The sequence below is a fragment of the Podarcis liolepis genome (genome assembly GCF_965112155.1).
Source record: "Podarcis liolepis genome assembly, chromosome: 4".
NCBI classification, from domain to species: Eukaryota; Metazoa; Chordata; class Lepidosauria; order Squamata; family Lacertidae; genus Podarcis; species Podarcis liolepis.
This window is the reverse complement of record NC_139558.1, coordinates 33,704,637-33,724,261: the sequence shown is the minus strand read 5'-3', so window position 1 is coordinate 33,724,261 and position 19,625 is coordinate 33,704,637. Positions and strand designations below refer to the sequence as shown.

The 19,625-nt window shown below is 46.5% G+C and overlaps 1 protein-coding gene across 1 annotated transcript in view; it reads left to right on the top strand.

Annotated features, from left to right (window-relative positions):
• Positions 1–715: 715 nt before the first annotated feature.
• ATP10A (ATPase phospholipid transporting 10A (putative)) overlaps positions 716–19,625 on the top strand; it is a 125,682-nt gene continuing 106,772 nt past the window's right edge. Inside the window, exons 1-2 of the mRNA XM_083501628.1 lie at positions 716–1,041; positions 1,330–1,769. Of these exons, the coding sequence (XP_083357754.1) occupies positions 1,333–1,769 (437 nt within the window). The 5' untranslated portion in view covers positions 716–1,041; positions 1,330–1,332. The remainder of the gene's footprint in view (positions 1,042–1,329; positions 1,770–19,625) is intronic.

Here is a 19,625-nt window from a genome sequence, read left to right as displayed (position 1 = left end):
ACCATGTGGTGGGCCGGACTATATTTTGGAGGGGGGGGGAATGAACGAATTCCCATGCCCAACAAATAACCCAGAGATGCATTTTAAATAAAAGCACACATTCAACTCATGTAAAAACAAGCTGATTCCTGGACCATCCGCAGGCCAGATTTAGAAGGCAATTGGGCCGCATCCAGCCCCCGGGCCTTAGGTTGCCTACCCCTGCTCTAGACGCACCATCTCTCTATACTTTCCCTACCAGGGTTTCCCAAACTTGGGTCGCCAGCTTTTTTGGGGGGGGGACTACTATTGCCATCATCTCTGACCACTGGTTCTGCTAGCTAGGGATGAGTTGTAGTCCAAACAAAGCTGGAGACTGAAAGTTGGGAAATCCTTCTCTACACTGTGTGTGTGTGTGTGTGTGTGTGTGAGAGAGAGAGAGAGAGAGAGAGAGAGAGAGATCTAGGGTAGCCCCATGAAGCAGCCCACGTACAGCAGGACTTACGCGGCAGCCCCATGGGATCGAACCGACGTAGGATCGAATCGCACGTGGTGCGCGGAGTTCCCATGCGCACAGCCACGCTGCACCCGCCTCAACTTCATATATTTATTTTTTCCGCCTCCGTGGGTTGTTTTTTTTTGGGGGGGGGAGTACTGGGATTATCCCCTCGGCCTTGTCAGCCTCCTCCTCCTCCCGCTCCCCCCCCATCTCTTTCCAGGAAGTTTCCCGGAACCTCCCCCGCGCGCAACGCGGTATGAGTGCAACTTTCTCTTCCCCTCCCCGCGCGCCCCGCCAGCCGCTTCCCTCCCGTAAGCAAGAGCCCCTGTTCTTTGCGGCGGAGCGGAAACGAAAGCTAGCCGTGGGCTGGTGAGAAACGACGTGCAAAGTAAGACAAGGACTACTTTGTGCGAGTCCTCCTCCTCCTCCTCTTCCTGCAACTCCTCCTCGCCCGGGAGTCACTGGCAAGGCAGCGGGGGGAAGTTTGAAGGAGAGGGAAAGTGGAAGAAGAAGAAGAAAAAAAGAGAGCATCTTCCTAGATTCGGAGGGGAGAGGCAGAAAGAGTGAGATCCCTATTCCAAACAAAAGTTTCTAGATGGGAGGGTTCAAGGGAGCTGGAGGGAGGATCCTCACCTCTCTCTTAGCTTGGAGGGGAGGGGAGAAAGAAAATAAGGGCATGAGTAAGTTTTCAGAAAGATGATCACATCTTGCAAAGGAGGGAGAGAGGGCTGGCTGCTTTCTCCATGTGGAAAGTGCGGGAAAAGTTCTAACTTTGCTTTTCTCTCTCTCTCTCTCTCTCTCTCTCTCTCTCTGTGTTGTGGGGTTTTTTTTGGGGGGTGGGGGTGGATTAGACCATGACACAAGGCGGAGGTGGAAGGGAGTCTTCTCCAGAGCAGAAGGAGGAAAAAGAAAGGAAGAAAAGGAGAAGGAAGAAGAAGAAAGATGCGGGCAAGACACGGAGGGTATGTTCCAACTTGCTGGCACCTTGGCCCGAAGCGGAGAACCCCCCTCCTCCCCCAGCCAACAACAGGCTGAAGACCACCAAATACACAGCTCTGTCCTTCCTGCCCAAAAACCTCTTTGAGCAGTTCCATCGCCTGGCCAACGTTTACTTCGTCTTCATCGCCCTGCTCAACTTTGTGCCGGCTGTCAACGCCTTCCAGCCTGAGCTGGCCTTGGCCCCCGTCCTCTTCATCCTGGCGGTCACCGCGGTCAAGGACTTGTGGGAAGACTACAGCCGGTACCGCTCCGACCAAGAGATCAACCACATGGAGTGCCTGGTCTACTGCAGGTAACTGGAAAGGGTTTTTTTGTGGTGGGGGGGCAGACACTCTGCCTGTTCCTGATGGTGGCGGTAGTGGCATGTAGATGTGGAAAGGGCAGCCCCACGTGTGGAGGTTTGTGGCTGCGCTTGTGGGCCCCGCTGGCGGGGAAATTGCGCCAGGAGAAAACAGGGCATTCCGCTGCTACGGGAAATGGAGCTTTAGATATTGTTTTTGATAGTTGAAAAGGTTTCTCGTTCTGAACCTACAGCTGCCCCAACTAACCGTTCTCTGCAGTGTGCAGGTGGCCTTACCCGCTTCTGGCTTCCTATTTCCTTTGGCATAATAAAAAAGTGATAAAATAAGAGATTTATTGCGATGACAGTGCTTTTCTCGCCTGGGTGTCTGGCGTCTGCTTAGTTTCCTTTTCTTCGCATTATTTTTTTCTCTTGTTCCATTCCTCTCTCCTGCACACGTGTGTGCCTTGATCTGCTTTCTATGGAACCGACGTATTATAGGCTTTCTTCCATAAACCGTCTTACTGCGGAAGAGTGGTCCCGCTTGAGGGTTTGGTTGGAGGCTGGAGTAGTTCTGCCTTTTTGTGGTTGGTTGTGTGCATGCACGCAAGTTTTTGGGTGAGTTGGCGGGATTTATCCTAGCCAGCAAGCCCAGCGAGGCTTTCTTCTGAGTGAATGTGCTTTGGGTCGCACTGTTTTGACCAGGGTTGAAAAATCCTGTCAAATGTAATGTCTGCACAAACTCACTATGCAAGCCTTCACAGACCTGGTGGAAAAGGCCTACAGGTCAGTGGCAGGCAGTGTTCGAAATTAGCCAGGCGCCGGGTGCATTTTGGCCCTGGCTTTCGGCTACTTGCGACCAAGTGAAGATGTCCGGGTGCCAGGATAGTGCCTGACATCTCCACCACCTGGAAGTGCGTGCCTGGGGATCATTGGATCTGGACTGCTTTCACGCACTTAATACCCCATCCTGTAGCATTCTCTTTGTTATATTTTACCTGCAGAATCAGAATGAATTTCAGGAACCAAAATGCTTTTTCTGCGCGGCCAGAGCAGGAGCGGTAAACAATGTCATACTTAATCGTTATCACTTGCCTTACCCCACCCACAGTTGTGAAGAATATGCTTAATGTTATGAATGGTCCATGTCACTGTTAAGAAAAAGAGGTAGGAATAGCCCAGTGTTTATGTGGACCGTCCCTGGATCAAGTGCCTTTTCTTCTTCGAGTTCTCAAAAGTTCTTAACCTAGCTCAAGGTTGTCATCTGAACTAGCCAGATGTTGAACTGAGAATCACATAGTCCATCGTTTGAAAAATAAGACTTTAGAACCGTCTTGCCCCCAAATGGCAGCTAGACATCCTATTTTGGCGACTGCAACTGTGGTCTAAGGAGCCTTTTGGTACCTAGCTTATATATCTGAGTTTCTAAAACTGGTTGCAGGACGGCTGCTTTGCAGTCAAAATACCCCAGCATTTCCAAGAGACACTGGAAATGTCCCCCATCTGAAACCCTTTTTTTTAAAAAAAATTATTTAATCATTTTTTTCTGAAACCCTTGATAGCTCCTGTCAGTCAATAGAGACCACCCTGAGCCAGACAGACAGAGGATCTGACTTGGTTTAAGGCAGATTCCACTGTTCCTAAGTCTCACTGACTCCATGTGCAAGCAGAAAAACAGCATTAGATTGCACATTTCCCCAAATGTGTCCTTGACTGCCCTCCTACGTTAGATACCCTCAGCCAGTGACTTGCTTTTATGTGAAATACCTAATGCTCCTAAAATACTTTCCCTGCTAATTTTAGAAATGGGAAAAATCAATTTTCAATCCATCATGAACTCTTAATGTTATTTATGTACGATTTTCATAGCACTATTTGATTGACTTTAAATTACCTAACCAACTACCATATTATTAAATGGCTGGCGTGCGGGGCGCAGTATAGATCTGTTGTCAGTGCAGTCTCGTGCGAGATGAAATTAACTTTATTCCCGAATAGCAAATGCATTGTTTCGTTCATACATCTTGGAGATTACTTCTTTGCAGAAAATGGTTATATTTATAGCAGTACAGTAATTCTGCCCTAGTAATTTGAAACCTCATTACAGCAATATGCAGTTAAATCTTCGCTGACCAGACAGAAAAGGATAGAGATTCCTATTTTTCAATTATAGGGTGTACGGCTTAGGGAAATGTGAATTAGCGAAGTTTTGCTGCACTTGCCTCTCTCACTGCCAATTCAGATGTGGGTGTACGTCTCTTGATGCTGTTTTGTTTAATGACTTGTAGGCAAAAGTGTGGACAGAGAAGACTTCTTTGGAAAATGTTGGCCCGGTGCAGACATCACATTCCTGGGCCTAAGCAACCATGAGTTACTGAGCTATTGATGCACCATTTGTCTTTGCAGTCCCTTCCCCTCCTTTCCTTTTTGTGCTCTGCCAAATAGAAGACTTCTGAATTTGTTAAACTGTGGTTTGCTCTGGTGCCTGAATTAGGGAAACTGTGGTTTGCGCACTCTGTACTAGGGCTGGGCAATATCTGGTTTTCAACATCACAATATATCACCAGCTAAATATCATGATATATCACAATATATGTCTGCAACAGTGGAGGGCCTTAAAATATAAGGAAATACAGTGGTACCTCGGGTTAAGTACTTACCGTATTTTTCGCTCTATAGGACGCACTTTTTCCCCTCCAAAAATGAAGGGGAAATATGTGTGCGTCCTATGGAGCAGATGGATCCATTCCGCTGGCTGTCTTGGCTTCCTCTTTAGCCACGCGCAACCTCTCCAGCCGTGAGAGGCTGCATGCGCTTTGGCAGAAGCCAAGACAGCCAGTGGGATGGATCCTGCTCGCTGTCTTGGCTTCGTTTTTAGCCGCGGTGCTGGGGCGGGAGAAGCCTGAGCTTCCCCTGACCCCAGCCCCCAGAACAGGCCCAGGAGCGGCGGCAAGATTGCGCACAATCCCCGGGCTTTGGGCTGCAACCTGCTATCCGCAAGCCTTCGGAGCCCGGTGGGAACTCCTGCCGGGCTCCGAAGGCTTGCAGATAGCTGCCCAAAGCCCAGGGTGCGCAGCCCGGCGGGAAGCAGATAGCTTCCTGAAGCCTGGAGAGCGAGAGGGGTCAGTGCACACCAACCCCTCTCGCTCTCCAGGCTTCAGCGAAAGCCTGCATTCGCTCCATAGGACGCGCACACATTTTCCCTTCATTTTTGGATGGAAAAAGTGTGTCCTATAGAGAGAAAAATACGGTATTTATTTATTAAAATAGATTCTTAGAGGTTGATAGGAGCTGCCTTCTCCTTAGTTACAAGTAAGTCCAGTGAAGAATAAGGAGAATCGATGGTCCACAAGTAGTCACAAAAAGTCATTAATGGAAAATACTGGTAAATGATTGTCAATTGCATCTGGCTATTTGAACCAGGCTATGGGATTTCCCCCCCCCCCTTACTCCTCCCAGATACACTCCTGAACTTACTTTGAGAACCCAACTTTAGAAAGAGTTGTCTATGCTTTAAAAACCTACCAGAACTATAGGCGACTCCTAACTTACATGAAAGTTACATTCCAGGGATAGTGGATAAAGCCAAAATCATATACTGTATAGTCAAAACACTTTGGGTGCAATGGCGGGTGTGATTGCTAAAGTCCCCCCACCCCCGGACTATCTATCCATCTATATATATATATGTATATATAGCACGTAATACTAAATGTAAGTTAGTTGTGAGTTACCTGTAAAATTCAAGTGGTTTAGCAGGAGAACAAGCGTATGCTCACATTACAACCTTAGAGTCAGTGAAGTTGTTCTGCCAACCCCACCCCACCCGCAAATATCCAGTGCGTTTCATAGCTCTCTCCCCCCCCCCCCAAGGTGTTCACATCAGCACGGCTTCATTAGTGTTCCTGTTTGCATATATACACCAAGCGGGCATTATGCCTTTACCCTATGCAGATCTTGTCTAGAGATGAATGGCTTAAAGACTCCAGCTGGAGAGAAGCTCGTCTGAGAAACGGCACACCAAAGAGTAATCTCTAAGAAATTACAGGAGACACTGGGATTTTGAGTCATGTGAACATGGATTAAAAATCGAGGATCAGAAACACAGTTAGCTTAGGAGAATTAGCTGGTGAGGCAGCAGGCTAATGGGTATTCCAAGAGAAGGAACTTAGGTTTTATTTCCCTTTTGTAAAAATTCTTGTATGGAAAAGCACAAAGTGCAGTGGCATTTGGCAGCGACAGCAGTAACTCCCAGGATGTGCAGAAGGATCTATGTTTTTGAACAACGGTAGCAGTCCCTAAAGCAATGCACTGCCCTTCCAACAGTGGTGGGATATGGAAGAGCAAGTTTCACAGTGTATTGAGAGAGAGATAGAGAGAGCTATGGATGATAGAAGAAAAGGAGGAGTTTGGACTTGATAGCCCGCCTTTCACTCCCCTTAAGGAATCTCAAACCTGCTAACATTCGCCTTTCCCTTCCTCCCCCACAACAAACACTCTGTGAGGTGAGTGGGGCTGAGAGACTTCAGAGAAGTGTGACTAGCCCAAGGTCACCCAGCAGCTGCATGTGGAGGAGCGGGGAAGCGAACCCAGTTCACCAGATTACGAGTCCACCGCTCTTAACCACAACACCACGCTGGCTCTCCCTTTCTGTGGGTCATTGGTAGTCTAAATAGATTTTTTTTTAAAAAATGGTATAATTTTTTAAAAAGCATAAGCCAAAAAAACAAAAGGCAAGCATTTAAAAGTGATGTGCCAAGCTTAATAAAGATGTTCATTAGTCTTTAATTCAGACCAAGAGTCTTAAAAGTGTACCTGCAGTTCTGTAGCTTACGGCTGCATATCCTTGGGTGTGCCAGCAGATACCGCAGATTGTGTTGAGGTTTTGGCCAGATATAACAGGAGAGAAGGTGGTAGCGAGTGGGAGTGAAAGAACTTGGAAGCCAGGAGCATCTTTGATCGGGAGAAACAAGCTCATGCTTTCCTTGAACACCTGCCTGCTCCTTTTGGTCATGCCTGGTGTGTAACATGCAGTGAAATAAGGAGGAGGCAATGGCATATTTTGCATTGCATAGGCCTTTGGACCGGTGATGTCGGTAGTGGTGGTGGTTTAGAAACTGTGACCTAAGTGGAGGCTTTGTACACACCACTGCCTTAAAATGCAGCAAGGTCATTCCCCCCCCCCCACTGTGTTTCAAATTGCAGAATATGATTGATTGGACAAGTTCCCAAGTTGCCCGCTTGGCACTTGTGGGCATAGAGTGGAAGAAGAAGAGGAGTTTGGATTTGATATCCCACTTTATCACTACCCGAAGGAGTCTCAAAGCGGCTAACATTCTCCTTTCCCTTCCTCCCCCACAACAAACACTCTGTGAGGTGAGTGAGGCTGAGAGACTTCAGAGAAGTGTGACTAGCCCAAGGTCACCCAGCAGCTGCATGTGGAGGAGTGGAGAAGCCAACCCGGTTCACCAGATTACGAGTCTACCGCCCTTAACCACTGCACCACACTGGATGCCTTCATATGGCCTACATTTTCAAATGGAACTCAAATGGGGGGGGGCAGCAAAACTCAGTATATCTCAAGAGGATAGATGTGAGTTGTGTGTACACAGCTTCACAAACCAGCCGTGGGAGCACACAGGATGCAGTGTACTGTATGGGAGTGTGTGCACACAGCCGAACAGCTTTAGAAACTCAGATATATAATTATCTAGGCGCCAAACGGCTCCTTAAACCAAGGTTGCAGTCGCCAAAATGGAATATCTAGCTGCCATTTGGGAGCAAGTCGGCGCTAAAGTCTTGTTTTTTAAATGATGGGCCAACATCCGGCTACTTCAGACAACAACCTTGAGCTAATTTTGAACTTCAATCTCTGAACCCTGTCAGCTGCCCTTCCTTTTTGCACAGACCCTAGTTTCCCCCCTCTTTACAACTCTATTGCTTTCCTCCCTCACCAGACACCAGCTCCCAGACTTGTAAGTCATAACAATGCAAAAGTGAGATAATCTGAGCGAGCACTTAACTGCAGAGACTTGTTGCTGTTGTTTTTTAGTTCCCAGCAAATCCCATTATTGATTTCACGGTTTCGCATGGATGTTTTCCAGTAGTGTTGGAGGGGAGTGGGGAAGAGCAATGATTTCACATCTCCAGTTGAGGGGATATTCCAAAGTTGTGGCTCTTTGGCTGCCCTCGGGCTCTGGAACTTAAATAGTTTAAGAACATTTGTAATTAGAGAGGCCACGATGCTAAATCTTTCTAGCCAGCCTGTTTACAGAACGGGCGCCGCTTGGAGTCAGTACCAACGTAACTACAGCCGCAACCCTTTTCCTTTTTAAAAGGAAGGGCAATTTGTAGTTAACAACAAATAAACGAAACAAATGATTGTCCTCTTACTTAGCCAAGCAAATTTGTTCCAGGCTTTGGGATAATTGTAAGTTGGATAGGTGTTGTGTGGTTTACATGGCATATATCCTAATAGCTTGAGTAATTGGAGGAACCAGTCGATCCTGAGATGCCCCTATTTCCTGACCCACTTTCCAAAGCCTTATAGAATTGTAGAGTTGGAAGGGACCTTAAAGATTATCTAATCCAGCCCCCTGCAATGCAGGAATATGCAGCTGTCCTGTATTGGGATTGAACCTGCAACCTTAGCGTTGTCAGCACTATGCTCTGACCAACTGAGCTATCCACTTGACTTGATTTTGGCCAGTGAATGTATATGTATATGTATATGTATATGTATATGTATATGTATATGTATATGTATATGTATAAAAAGGGTAAAGGGACCCCTGACCATTAGGTCTGGTCGTGACCGACTCTGGGGTTGCGGCGCTCATCTCGCTTTATTGTCCGAGGGAGCCGGCATACAGCTTCCGGGTCATGTGGCCCGCATGACTAAGCCACTTCTGGCGAACCAGAGCAGCGCACGGAAACGCTGTTTACCTTCCTGCTGGAGCGGTACCTATTTATCTACTTGCACTTTGATGTGCATTCGAACTGCTAGGTTGGCAGGAGCAGGGACCGAGCAACGGGAGCTCACCCCGTCACAGGGATTCGAACCGCTGACCTTCTGATCAGCAAGTCCTAGGCTCTGTGGTTTAACCCACAGCGCCACCCGTGTCCCATATGTATATGTATATGTATATGTATATGTATATGTATATGTATTTGTGAGAAACCAGCTCCAGGTTTGTAGGTGTTCTGCTCTGATGGGTCTCTCCCCTTTAATATTTGTTTCTGCTTAAATGTGGGGTTAGACTTATTCAGAAGGAAAAGGTAGCTGGACAGCAGCATATGTTACGTTGCTGCATGGCGTTGTGAGCAATTCCAACGGGGGCTTCCTTGTGCGGACTGGGGCTCCAGAATTTGGAGGAAGGACAGGGTCTACAGCAGTGATGTTGGACATGGTGGGCTCTGATACTGGGTAGACAGCAGTCAGGTGTTGCTTGATCTACACTCTTGATAGTCTGCAGTACTAAAAGAAGGACCATTGCTCAGCTGGTAGAAACATGTGCCTTGCATGTGGAAGGTCCCCGACTCAATTCCTGGTATATCCAGGTCAATCCCTGCCTGAAACCTTGGAGAGCTGCTTGCAGCCAGTGTACACAATACTGAGCTAGATTGGCCAGTGGTCTGACTTGGTTAAAGTCTGATTCCTATGCAGTTTGCTCTTTTCTCTGCACAGTTGAACCAGGAGACAAAGGGACCAGGGTAAGGAAACTCAAATATATAAACTAGGCGCCAAACGGCTCCTTAAACCAAGATTACAGTCACCAGAACAGAATGTCTAGTAGCCATTTTGGGGCAGGAGTCTTATTTACCAAATGATGGACTGTCTGTGACTGATTCTGAGTTCAACATCTGATTAGTTCAGAGGACAACTTAGAGCTGGGTTGAGAACTCTGAGAACTTGAAGAAGAAAAGTCACTTGATCCAGGGACAGTCCACGTAAATATTGGGCTACTCCTACAGGGTATGATATTAGTGTGTGTGAACAGCCCAGATCCAGTTATCCCCAGGCATGCACCTCCAGATGGTAAGTGATGTCAGGTGTCATACTTGGTGCCTAGGCATCTTCACTTGGTCGCGAGTGGACGATAGCCAGGTGCAAAATGCACCTGGCGAATTTCGAATGCTGCTACTGGTCTGGGATGATGGCAGATGCAGATCAACAACATCTGGAAGGAAGCCACAGGTTAAGGCACCCCTTAGTTAGACTGAATTCTGCAGTGTGTTGCTGCTTCTCTTTTCTCCCATTATTTTTTTACCTATAACGCGTTCGTTGTTGTTTAAATTCACATTCAGGCAGCTGGGGTAGGTTAGTTGAACTACATTAGTAGTTTTGCTGTAATTATTCCAGCCCTTTGTGTGTCTTGGTTACTTCTCTTGGATCTGTATAGCACTCCTGTGCCGTGATTTTTGGTTTTGTTTTCCAACGGAAAATTTCGAGCCTCCCAGCGAGGAGGAGGAGTTTGGGTGGTTAGTTCCTAGAGCCCCAGAAGAACACTGGAGTTTATTTGAAGATACTGGCACAAGGGCCCATTAGCTTAATCTTATCTTTCTGAAACATCTTGTTATCTGAGCACAGTGTGTGACCTCCACCTAACCCGGTGTTTGAACAACGCCTGTGTAAACAGCACCTTGCTTAAAATGAACTTCTGGTATTTCCAAAATGCCTTCGCTGTCCTCCCAGGTTATTTGGACTAGTCATTTGCTACCACATTGTTATTTGTCAGTTGGGTTTCATGGCTTTCAGGGTCCGGAAGGTGTGATCTGATGCTGTTGCGCCCGGCCTGAGAGTCTCAGTTGTGGCCGACTTGAGCAGAAGCTGCTGGCAGCGAAGTTTCTGAACTATATCAAGGATCAGAAAACAAGATAGGAAACGATTGTGCGGATGCTCTCAAGCAGGTGGGAATACTGTGAAGCTGCCCTGGCCTGCCCAGGCTTTTAGTTGGCAGCTGTGAAAGCGGGGGAGTCCCAAGGGGGAAGATGATACTTGCTCTTTCCCATAACACTGCCTGTACTTTCCAGTAAGTGCTACAGGGTGAGGCAGAGTTAGCCTTCCTAGAATCACACAATTGTAGAGTTGGAAGAGATCCTGAGGGTCATCGAGTCCAACCCCCTGCAATGCCGGAATCTCAACTAGATCACCCATGACTGGTGGCCATCCAAGCTGTGCTTAAAACCCTCCATGGAAGGAGAGACCACCACCTCTCGTAGGAGTCTGTTTCACTGTCGAACAGCTCTTACCTGTCAGAAAGCTCTTCCTGATGTTTTGTTGGAATATCCTTTCCTGTAACTTGAAGCCATTGGTTCCTGTCCTACCCTCCAGAGCAGGAGAAAACAAGCTTGTTCACTCTTCCACATGAAAGCCCTTGAGATATTTGAAGATGGCTATCATATCTCCTCTCAGTCTCCTCTTTTCCTGGCTAAACATACCCAACTCCCTCAACTGTTGCTTGGTTTCCAAACCTTTATCATCTACATTGCCCTCCTCTGCACACATTCCAGTTTGTCAACATCCTTCTTAAATTGTGGTGCCCAGTATTGGACACAGTTCTGAAAGCTCTTCCTGATGTTTAGTCGGAATCTCCTTTCCTGTAACTTGAGTCCATTGATTTGAGTCCTACTCCCTGGAGCAGACCCCAGATGTTTTCTAGAGCTCCCATCAGGCCCAGCTAGCATGGCCAGTGCTCAGGGATGATGGGAATTGCAGTCCTAAATGTCTAGAGGGCACAAAGTTGGGGAAAGCGGGGCTTACGCATAATGTGTTATAAGGTCCTGCCGCTGTGCATCTCTTGGCTGTCCATGGAGTTCCATGAAGCCCATTGGGTGGCAAAGTGGAATGTTAGGGTGCTGCTCATGTCTCCCGTTTAATATATCTCTGGAGGGGCTGCCTCTCACTTTGAGACCACTGTAAAACTTTGCATCCACCAAGCTGAACATAGTCCACTGCGGGCAGAGGCTCTGCTTCGTAACATTGCTGATGTTCTACTGGCCTGCCAGCTGCAGAAACAGAAGTCTTGTTAAACACATGGTGGATCCCAGTGTGTGTGGCTGGTGTGCTGTGTTTGGCTTGGTGGGCCACCAGTTGTGCTGGGCTGAACTACGTGACATTTAACTCCAAAGCGTCAAGCCTTCATAAATCCCCAGTATATACCAAGGGAAGGAACTCAGCTTTTCCAGATGCCCTTCTCAAAAAGTAGCACGCAGCGCATTCTACGCTTGATAAATAACGCGGGCATCGTTCTCCGGGCGTTGCAGTTCGATCGCTCAGTTAGGCTAATTCGCCGATAAGTTGATTGCTTTACTTGCCAGTTTCTTCAACAGCACAAATCCTCGCTCAAAAGTGTAAGATGGCGAAGGGGGAGAAGATAAATAAAGCTGGCAGCCGCAGTGCCTGCTTGCAGTGGCACTCCATCAGTTCTGTATAGACAGGAAACACCTCTGCAGTAAGGGATGTTTGAGGATAACTAGATAACTCTTGATGATAACTTTTTGGATCATTCGAAACACATTAATCAAGAGCGTTGGAGCTGGAGCAAACCTGCAAACTTTTCCCTTTCCCTTCCCCTCCTTTTTTTTTTTTTTAAAACAATGCAGGTACCGCCGCAGTGCCGGTCCAGGGATCCGATGGACTGGACTTGGCAGAAGCATCACAGTGACAGCACTGTGACAGATGATGCAATGCAGCAGCAATAGCCTCTGAAAATCAGGGCAGCAGCTGTTCTTCCCTCACACATTCCTTGCTTTAACCAAACCGCTTTGCTTGAGGTTCCTTACAGCTGGAGAGTTGGGGGGCTGCTTTCGAAGCTCTTTCCTTGTGGAGCTTGCTAGGTTTCTGGACTGGCTGCAGCTTTCAGAAGGTCATTGGTAGAATGCCGTCCATTGCCTCCTGCTTCTGCAGCAGGGCACATCTTACATTGCCAGCAGGCTTACCTTGCTGCGGCAGTGGAAACAGGGAAATGCTGCCCAAATTTTCCATTGCTCCGGATTGTGAGAAATTAGAAACATGGCTTAACACTCAGCAATGGGCTCTCCTGGGCCCCTGGCAGTTGCCCAGTGGTCATGTATTGATGCCAGGCCTGTTAGGTTTCAATCTTAGTGAGAGATGGTGCTTTGTCAATGTTTCTTTTTGTGTGTGTGTGTATATAGATGAATTAATCTGGAGTTCTAAGTACGGTATGTTATTCTAATTGATGCCCTGCTTTCGAACATCCCAAAATCATTTCTCTTGGATGCTTTTGGAGATGGAATGCCAAACCTACATAGACCTCGGTCCGATCTAGCAAAGCCATTCTTCCATCTGCTTCCATTCTAAATAAGTGGCTTGGGTTGCCGAAACGCAAACCACTTTGGCAGAATGAGACAATGCAGGCCTGTTTCAGGCCTGCAAAATCTTGACATCTTTGGGTTCGAGTCCAGCAGTATTTGCAACGTGGCCTCAGAACAGAGGCTGGGTAGAGGGGGGAAGAGTGTGCTTTTCCCTGGAAAGGGAAACAGTCTTTGTATGTTTTATTTATTATTAAAAGGTTTCTACTACCCTTCATCAAATACGGTTTCAGGACGGCGTGCAACATGTGCTAGTCGTAAAACAAGCTCACCTTCCAGGATATGCCAGAGCAGATTTTTAAGTGTCTGGGGTTAAGCGGAAAGGTGCACGCTTCTAACTGTTTGCATAAGCAACCTCTTTTGCCAAGCTGGCGCCGTCCAAATATTTTGGACTACGGTTCCCATCAGGCCCAGCCAGTGCCGGCTGGCAAAGGCTGACATAGCAGATTCTGCATGCTTAACTGGCTGCAGGGAGAAGAGGCAAAGGAACATCTGGGGAGAGGCGCGGAGACTCATGATCCAGTACGTTCCAGTGTAGCATTCCAGCCTTTCTGTTCGCTGAGCTGTACCAGATCTCTAAAGGCTGAGAGGATGGGCAGCTCTCCTAGCTTTTGCTGCCTTTAAAGCAGGGCCTGCTCAACTTGTGGCCCACCAAGTTGAAAGCAGTCTGCTGTGGGATCTCGAAACCCCCTTTTCTTCCACCTTGTCAAGGATTACAAGGCTCTGAGGGCCTTCTGACGGTTCCCTCACTGTGAGAAGTGAGGTTACAGGGAACCAGGCAGAGGGCCTTCTTGGTAGTGGCACCCGCCCAGTGGAATTCCCTCCCACCAGATGTCAGGGAAATAAACAACTATCTGACTTTTAGAAGACATCTGAAGGCAGCCCTGTTTAGGGAAGTTTTTAATGTCTGATGTTTTATTGCATTTTTAATATTTTGTTGGAAGCTGCCCAGAGTGGCTGGGGAAATGCAGATGAGTAGGGTATACATAATAGATGATAATGATGATGATTATGATGATGATGATGATGATGGTGGCTTGTCAGGTCACCTGACCAGCTCAGAGAAATGACTAGTTGACGTGGTTCAGAGGCCAGTGATAAACGCATGGTTTAATGACTTTGGGACAGGGTCTCAGTTGGACGACACATTAAAGAAATGGAAGGAGGAAGACCTTGACACAAGATTGCTGGATTGATGTTTGGGCTGCAGCTTTGTGTTTCCCGTAACGAGGAAGTTTTCCCCCGAGTCAGCAGTTTGGCGTGTTTAACTGAGTTTTGCCTGACTGACTTCTGCAATTCACAACCATTTTTTAATCTGTGCATTTGCCATCTTGCGTCCGCTAAAATGTTTTGGTGCTTAACGTCATGGCAGAAGTGTTTCTAGCACCAGGGTGAAACTGTAAAGTTCCCTTGTTTATTTTTGTTGTTTGCCGGTTGTTGTTTATGCAATCTTGTTATAGTTACAGTTCTGACACGCTGCTTTTTTGTATGTTATATTTGCTGCTGTATTGTTTTGCTCTGTTGTTAGGAAATCCTTTTTGCACTGTTTGGTTCTGAAATGTTTTGTTTTTTTTGCCGTAAACCGCTTTGAGCATGATTTTTGTGTGTGGAAAAACGGCATACAAATATGAGGAATGAATGAGTTTTTCTGAAATCAGCAAGTGCAGTGAATCTGCTGGCTGAGGGTCAAAACAGATGGAGCCCAGGAGAAATACTATAGGATCTGATGTGGGGTGGGAAATATCTGATTTATTATTATTATTATTATTATTATTATTATTATTAGAGTAGTGTCGCTGGGGAAAGGGCGGAATTAACCTCTTCCTAAGTAGTTTCCCTAGTCTAAGACACACAGACACACACACACTTCCAATAGCCCTTCTTGGAAAAACTACTTGGGAAAGCAGTGTTAGAAATTAGCCAGGCACCAGGTGCATTTGGTGACGGGTGCAGGTCCAATTGTGACCACATATTAATGAAAACAACAATAACAATCTCTATTGCAAAAAACCCCTGGTGCCTAGACATTCTATTGTGGCAACCGTAACATAGGTATAAGATGCCATTTGGCAATTATGTCATATATTGTGAGTTTCTAGCACTGCATACAAGATACCTGTATTCTTTCCTAGTGGGATAGCTTTTTCATGGATTTAGCCTGGGGGAGATGGCATGAAAGGAAAGTGTTGTTTTTTTTTAAAAAAAAAAAAACCTTTCAAATTGCTGCTGCTTAGATAGCGTTGGAGCCATCCATTCAGCCGTTCAACAGAATAACAACAATAATTGCATAATGAGTAGCAAACTAGTTGTTGCATAATATAAATAAAATGTAATTAATCAATTTATAATCATTTTTAATAGTTGGAAGATCTAATCACAGTCTTCTTATCACGATTGAGCCGTGGTTAAACCAGGATGTATCCAATTAACCATTGTTTCCTGTTTCATCCAAACCAGGAAACTATGGTTACGAGTTTTGAAATAAACCAGGATATTAAGCCAACTAAGCCATATCATTGAAGGGACGCAGATGGCGCTGTGGGTTAAACCACAGAGCCTAGGACTTGCCGATCAGAAGGTCAGCGGTTCGAATCCCTGCAACAGGGTAAGCTCCCATTGCTTGGTCCCTGCTCCTGCCAACCTAGCAGTTTGAAAGCACATCAAGTTCAAGTAGATAAATAGGTACCACTCTGGTGGGAAGGTAAACGGTGTTTCCGTGCACCACTCTGGTTCGCCAGAAGTGGCTTAGTCATGCTGGCCACATGACCCAGAAGCTGTACGCCAGCTACCTTGGCCAGTAAAGCGAGATGAGCACCGCAACCCCAGAGTCGGTCATGACTGGACCTAATGGTCAGGGGTCCCTCTACCTTTACCTTTAAGCCATCTCATTATAGCTTGCACTTTCATAGTCAACACAGAGCCTATTTCACAATATGCATAAAGGAGAAAGAGAAGAATTGGGTAGAATAAGTGCACTGACCATGAAACCTCTTGCCTCAGAATTTACCAGCTAGTGTTGAAGTTGCCGTTGCAGACCTTCTGCACTTTTATGCTTTTCTGGAATTTCTTCAGAATGCATAATATCTGCATTCTGCTTAGAAGACACTGTGATTGTACCAACAGGCCTTTGCAGCTGTTTAACTTTGATTACCCAGTCAACTTAGTGATTTTCTGTTTAATATGTTCCAACTGATGTTTTAGTAACATACGCCACCTTGATATGTTATGATGCGGCAATATAAAAATACTTCAATAAAAAACTGAGTGACTAAAACCTAAGCTTATTGCATATAAGCAAAGTGCTAGTTCATGCTGCTCAATCATGCCTGTTCTTTTTCTCCTTGTGCTGCGCTGGAATAAAATAAACCAGAGTGCTGGCTTAGCATTCCATGAAAACCAGCACTTGTGGCTTGCTTCCCCCCAAACAAACCACAAGCTGTAAGCCAGGAACAGACTTTGGCTTCCGTTCATGGTTTGTTTGGAGCAAAACAAACCATGAACGCTGGTATGTTAAGGCAGCGCTTGGGTGTGTTTCCTTCTGCCTTGGCATAGGGAAGTGAAGGGTGCAGTTGAGCAGTGATCGCCAGCATTCTGGTCGTTCACAATAAGCCATAGTTTGTGGCTTACCGTTACGTGCAAACCAGGCCAGTGTCAAGTTTGGGTCTGGATTGAAATTCCTGCTCATAGGGTGTCCATAGGCAGGTAACAATTCCCCTGTCAGTAACATTAGAATGATGATGATGATTATTATTATTTATTATTTCTACCCGCCCATCTGGCTGGGTTTCCGCAGCCACTGTGGACGGCTTCCAACAGAAGGTTAAAAATACAAGAGGCCCAGATCCAAAATGTTGGGAGGATAGAGGACTTTCAAAGAGTCCCTGTACCGCCTAGCCACCATGGTTTGTAGACTGTGATAAATCTTTTTTTAAAAAATCAATTTTATTAGAATATAAAGAAAAATACAGAACATTATCAAATATCGTTTCCCCCGAACTAAAACATTAATCTAAATAGTCTATCAAAGAAAAAATAAAAGAATAAGAACGAAAGAAGAAAAAGAAAAGACAGAAAGAAAAGAAAAGAAGAATAAGAAAAAGAAAGATACTTCCGCTTCTCCATCTTCCAATTACATATAAAGTAATTATTCAAAATATGTGACATCTGCACTCCAGAACATTTCTAGCTGTAAATAGCACCCAGCTTTTCCTCCCTCCGTAGGATGATATTTTCCCCAGTCCCCCTCCCAGGCCTCCCACCCTAGTTTTATCACTCAGGGAGTCCATTATAATTCTTCTTTAATCCATATTTTCTAATGTTCTGGATTAGTACTTTTCTGGCTCTTTGCGACGCCTTTTTCTTTAAGGATTGCCACAAATTTCAATCACGTGGTAGTCCAGACCATGAGGAATTATTGATTGATTGACCTCCTACCCACTGCTGCTGCAGATGGGACTCAGATTTGAGCACAGGGAACATAGCACCGAGTTCTAGTGGTAGCACTTTAGCATAGAAGGGGCTACTTAAAATTGCCTATGGCCTGGTTCCTGGAAGAGGCAGGGTTTTTTTGGCCTCAGGTGGCTTTTCAGCTTGATCGGATCCTGGCGCCATCCCCGACTTTTATATCATGGGGTTGTGATGAGGTCAAGGCAGAGAAAGATGGTACAACGTTTTGCATGCGAAAAGCGCATCGTATAAATAGTCAACATAATAACGACTATAGATGGGAAAGAACAGTGTTCCTCTGGGAATCTTTAATAACACCGTTTTACTGCTTGGCCATCTCTCTGTACCGTAATGCTACCCCCGAGCGAGGCCAAGGGAGCAGCAGCCAGGCCTTGCCTCACGTCAAGTCATTTCATAAATCCTCGCTGGCTTGGAGTGTTGCAGTAATGATAGATTACGTTTACTTCGATGTGTTTCTGGGGGTGGTTGCCTAGTAGCAGGGATCCTGTTTCAGGAAGTTAACATTGAGAGTTTTATCTGCCGAAAGATCTTCAATGACTTCCCTGTTTTAAGAGGTTTAGGCTTGATGTAAGGGTGCTTTTACAAAATGCTTCCCATGGCTTCAGGGTATGAATCAAGGTGCTGGCTTTTTAAGAGCTGCCACACTGCATTTTTTTATTTTTTTTATTTTTTTTGGAACAATAGCATTTTCAGCAGACTTTTGGTTTGTACCTTATTTGTGGCAGCCTAGGGTTGGCTCATTTCTCTTGCCACATGGCAGGGAAGGATTTCGTTCTGGAAGGTCACGAGGCTCCGGGCCATGTATATATATGTGTGTGTGTGTGTGTGTGTGTGTGCAAGTAATGATTTTATAAGGACACGGGTGGCGCGGTGGGTTAAACCACAGAGCCTAGGACTTCCCGATCAGAAGGTCAGCGGTTCGAATCCCAGCAACGGGCTGAGCTCCCGTTGCTCGGTCCCTGCTCCTGCCAACCTAGCAGTTCGAAAGCACGTCAAAAGTGCAAGTAGATAAATAGGTACCACTCCGGCGGGAAGATAAACGGCGTTTCCGTGCGCTGCTCTGGTTCGCCAGAAGCGGCTTAGTCATGCTGGCCACATGACCTGGAAGCTGTACGCCGGCTCCCTCGGCCAGTAAAGCGAGATGAGCGCCGCAACCCCAGAGTCGGCCACGACTGGACCTAATGGTCAGGGGTCCCTTTACCTTTACAATGATTTTATGCAATGGTGAGGACATTGATTAGTGTTGGCAGACTGACTCCACATTACAAAGACGTCTGCAAACGTGACATGAAGCCTGGCAACATCAACCCCGCTGTGTGGGAATCCCCTGCAGATGACCACAGTGCCTGGAGACAGGCAGTCAAGCTGTGCATGCACAGCAGTGACCAGAGGAGGACTGACCATTGGGAGGAGCATAGAGAGAAGAAACGCCACGGTGCACCTGCAGCAACACATCCGGACCCTTTCAATTACCCAGTGTTCAAAATTAGCCAGGTGCCAGGCGCGTTTTGCTCCTGCCTATTGGCCACTTGCGACCAAGTGAAGATGCCTGGGTGCCAGGATAGTGCCTGACATCTCCACCATCTGGAGGTAGCTGCCTGGGGACCCTTGGATCTAGAGCCAGTGTTTCTCAACCTGTGGGTTCCCAGATGTTTCTGGACTACAACTCCCATCATTCCTAGCCATCATGACCAGTGGTCAGGGATGATGGGAGTTGTAGTCCGACAACATCTGGGGACCCACAGGTTGAGAACCACTGATCTAGACTGTTCACACACAGTGATACCCCATCCTGCAGGATTCATACAGTTAAATTTCATCTGCACAATTAGAATGAATTTCAGGAACCAAAACACTTTTTAGGTCTGAAGCAATCACCATTGCAGGATGATGCTCAGGTGAGAGGAAGGTCAATTCACTGAGAACTAAAGCCTGTGGCTCATCGGATGATGCTAGACTACATTTCCCACCATCCCTGAAAGTTGGGCTGGTGCTAGGGAGCCCCGTTTCCTCTAATGCCTGAACCTCTTCATGCACCTTATGAAGTGGTTTGCAGTCCAGAAAAGC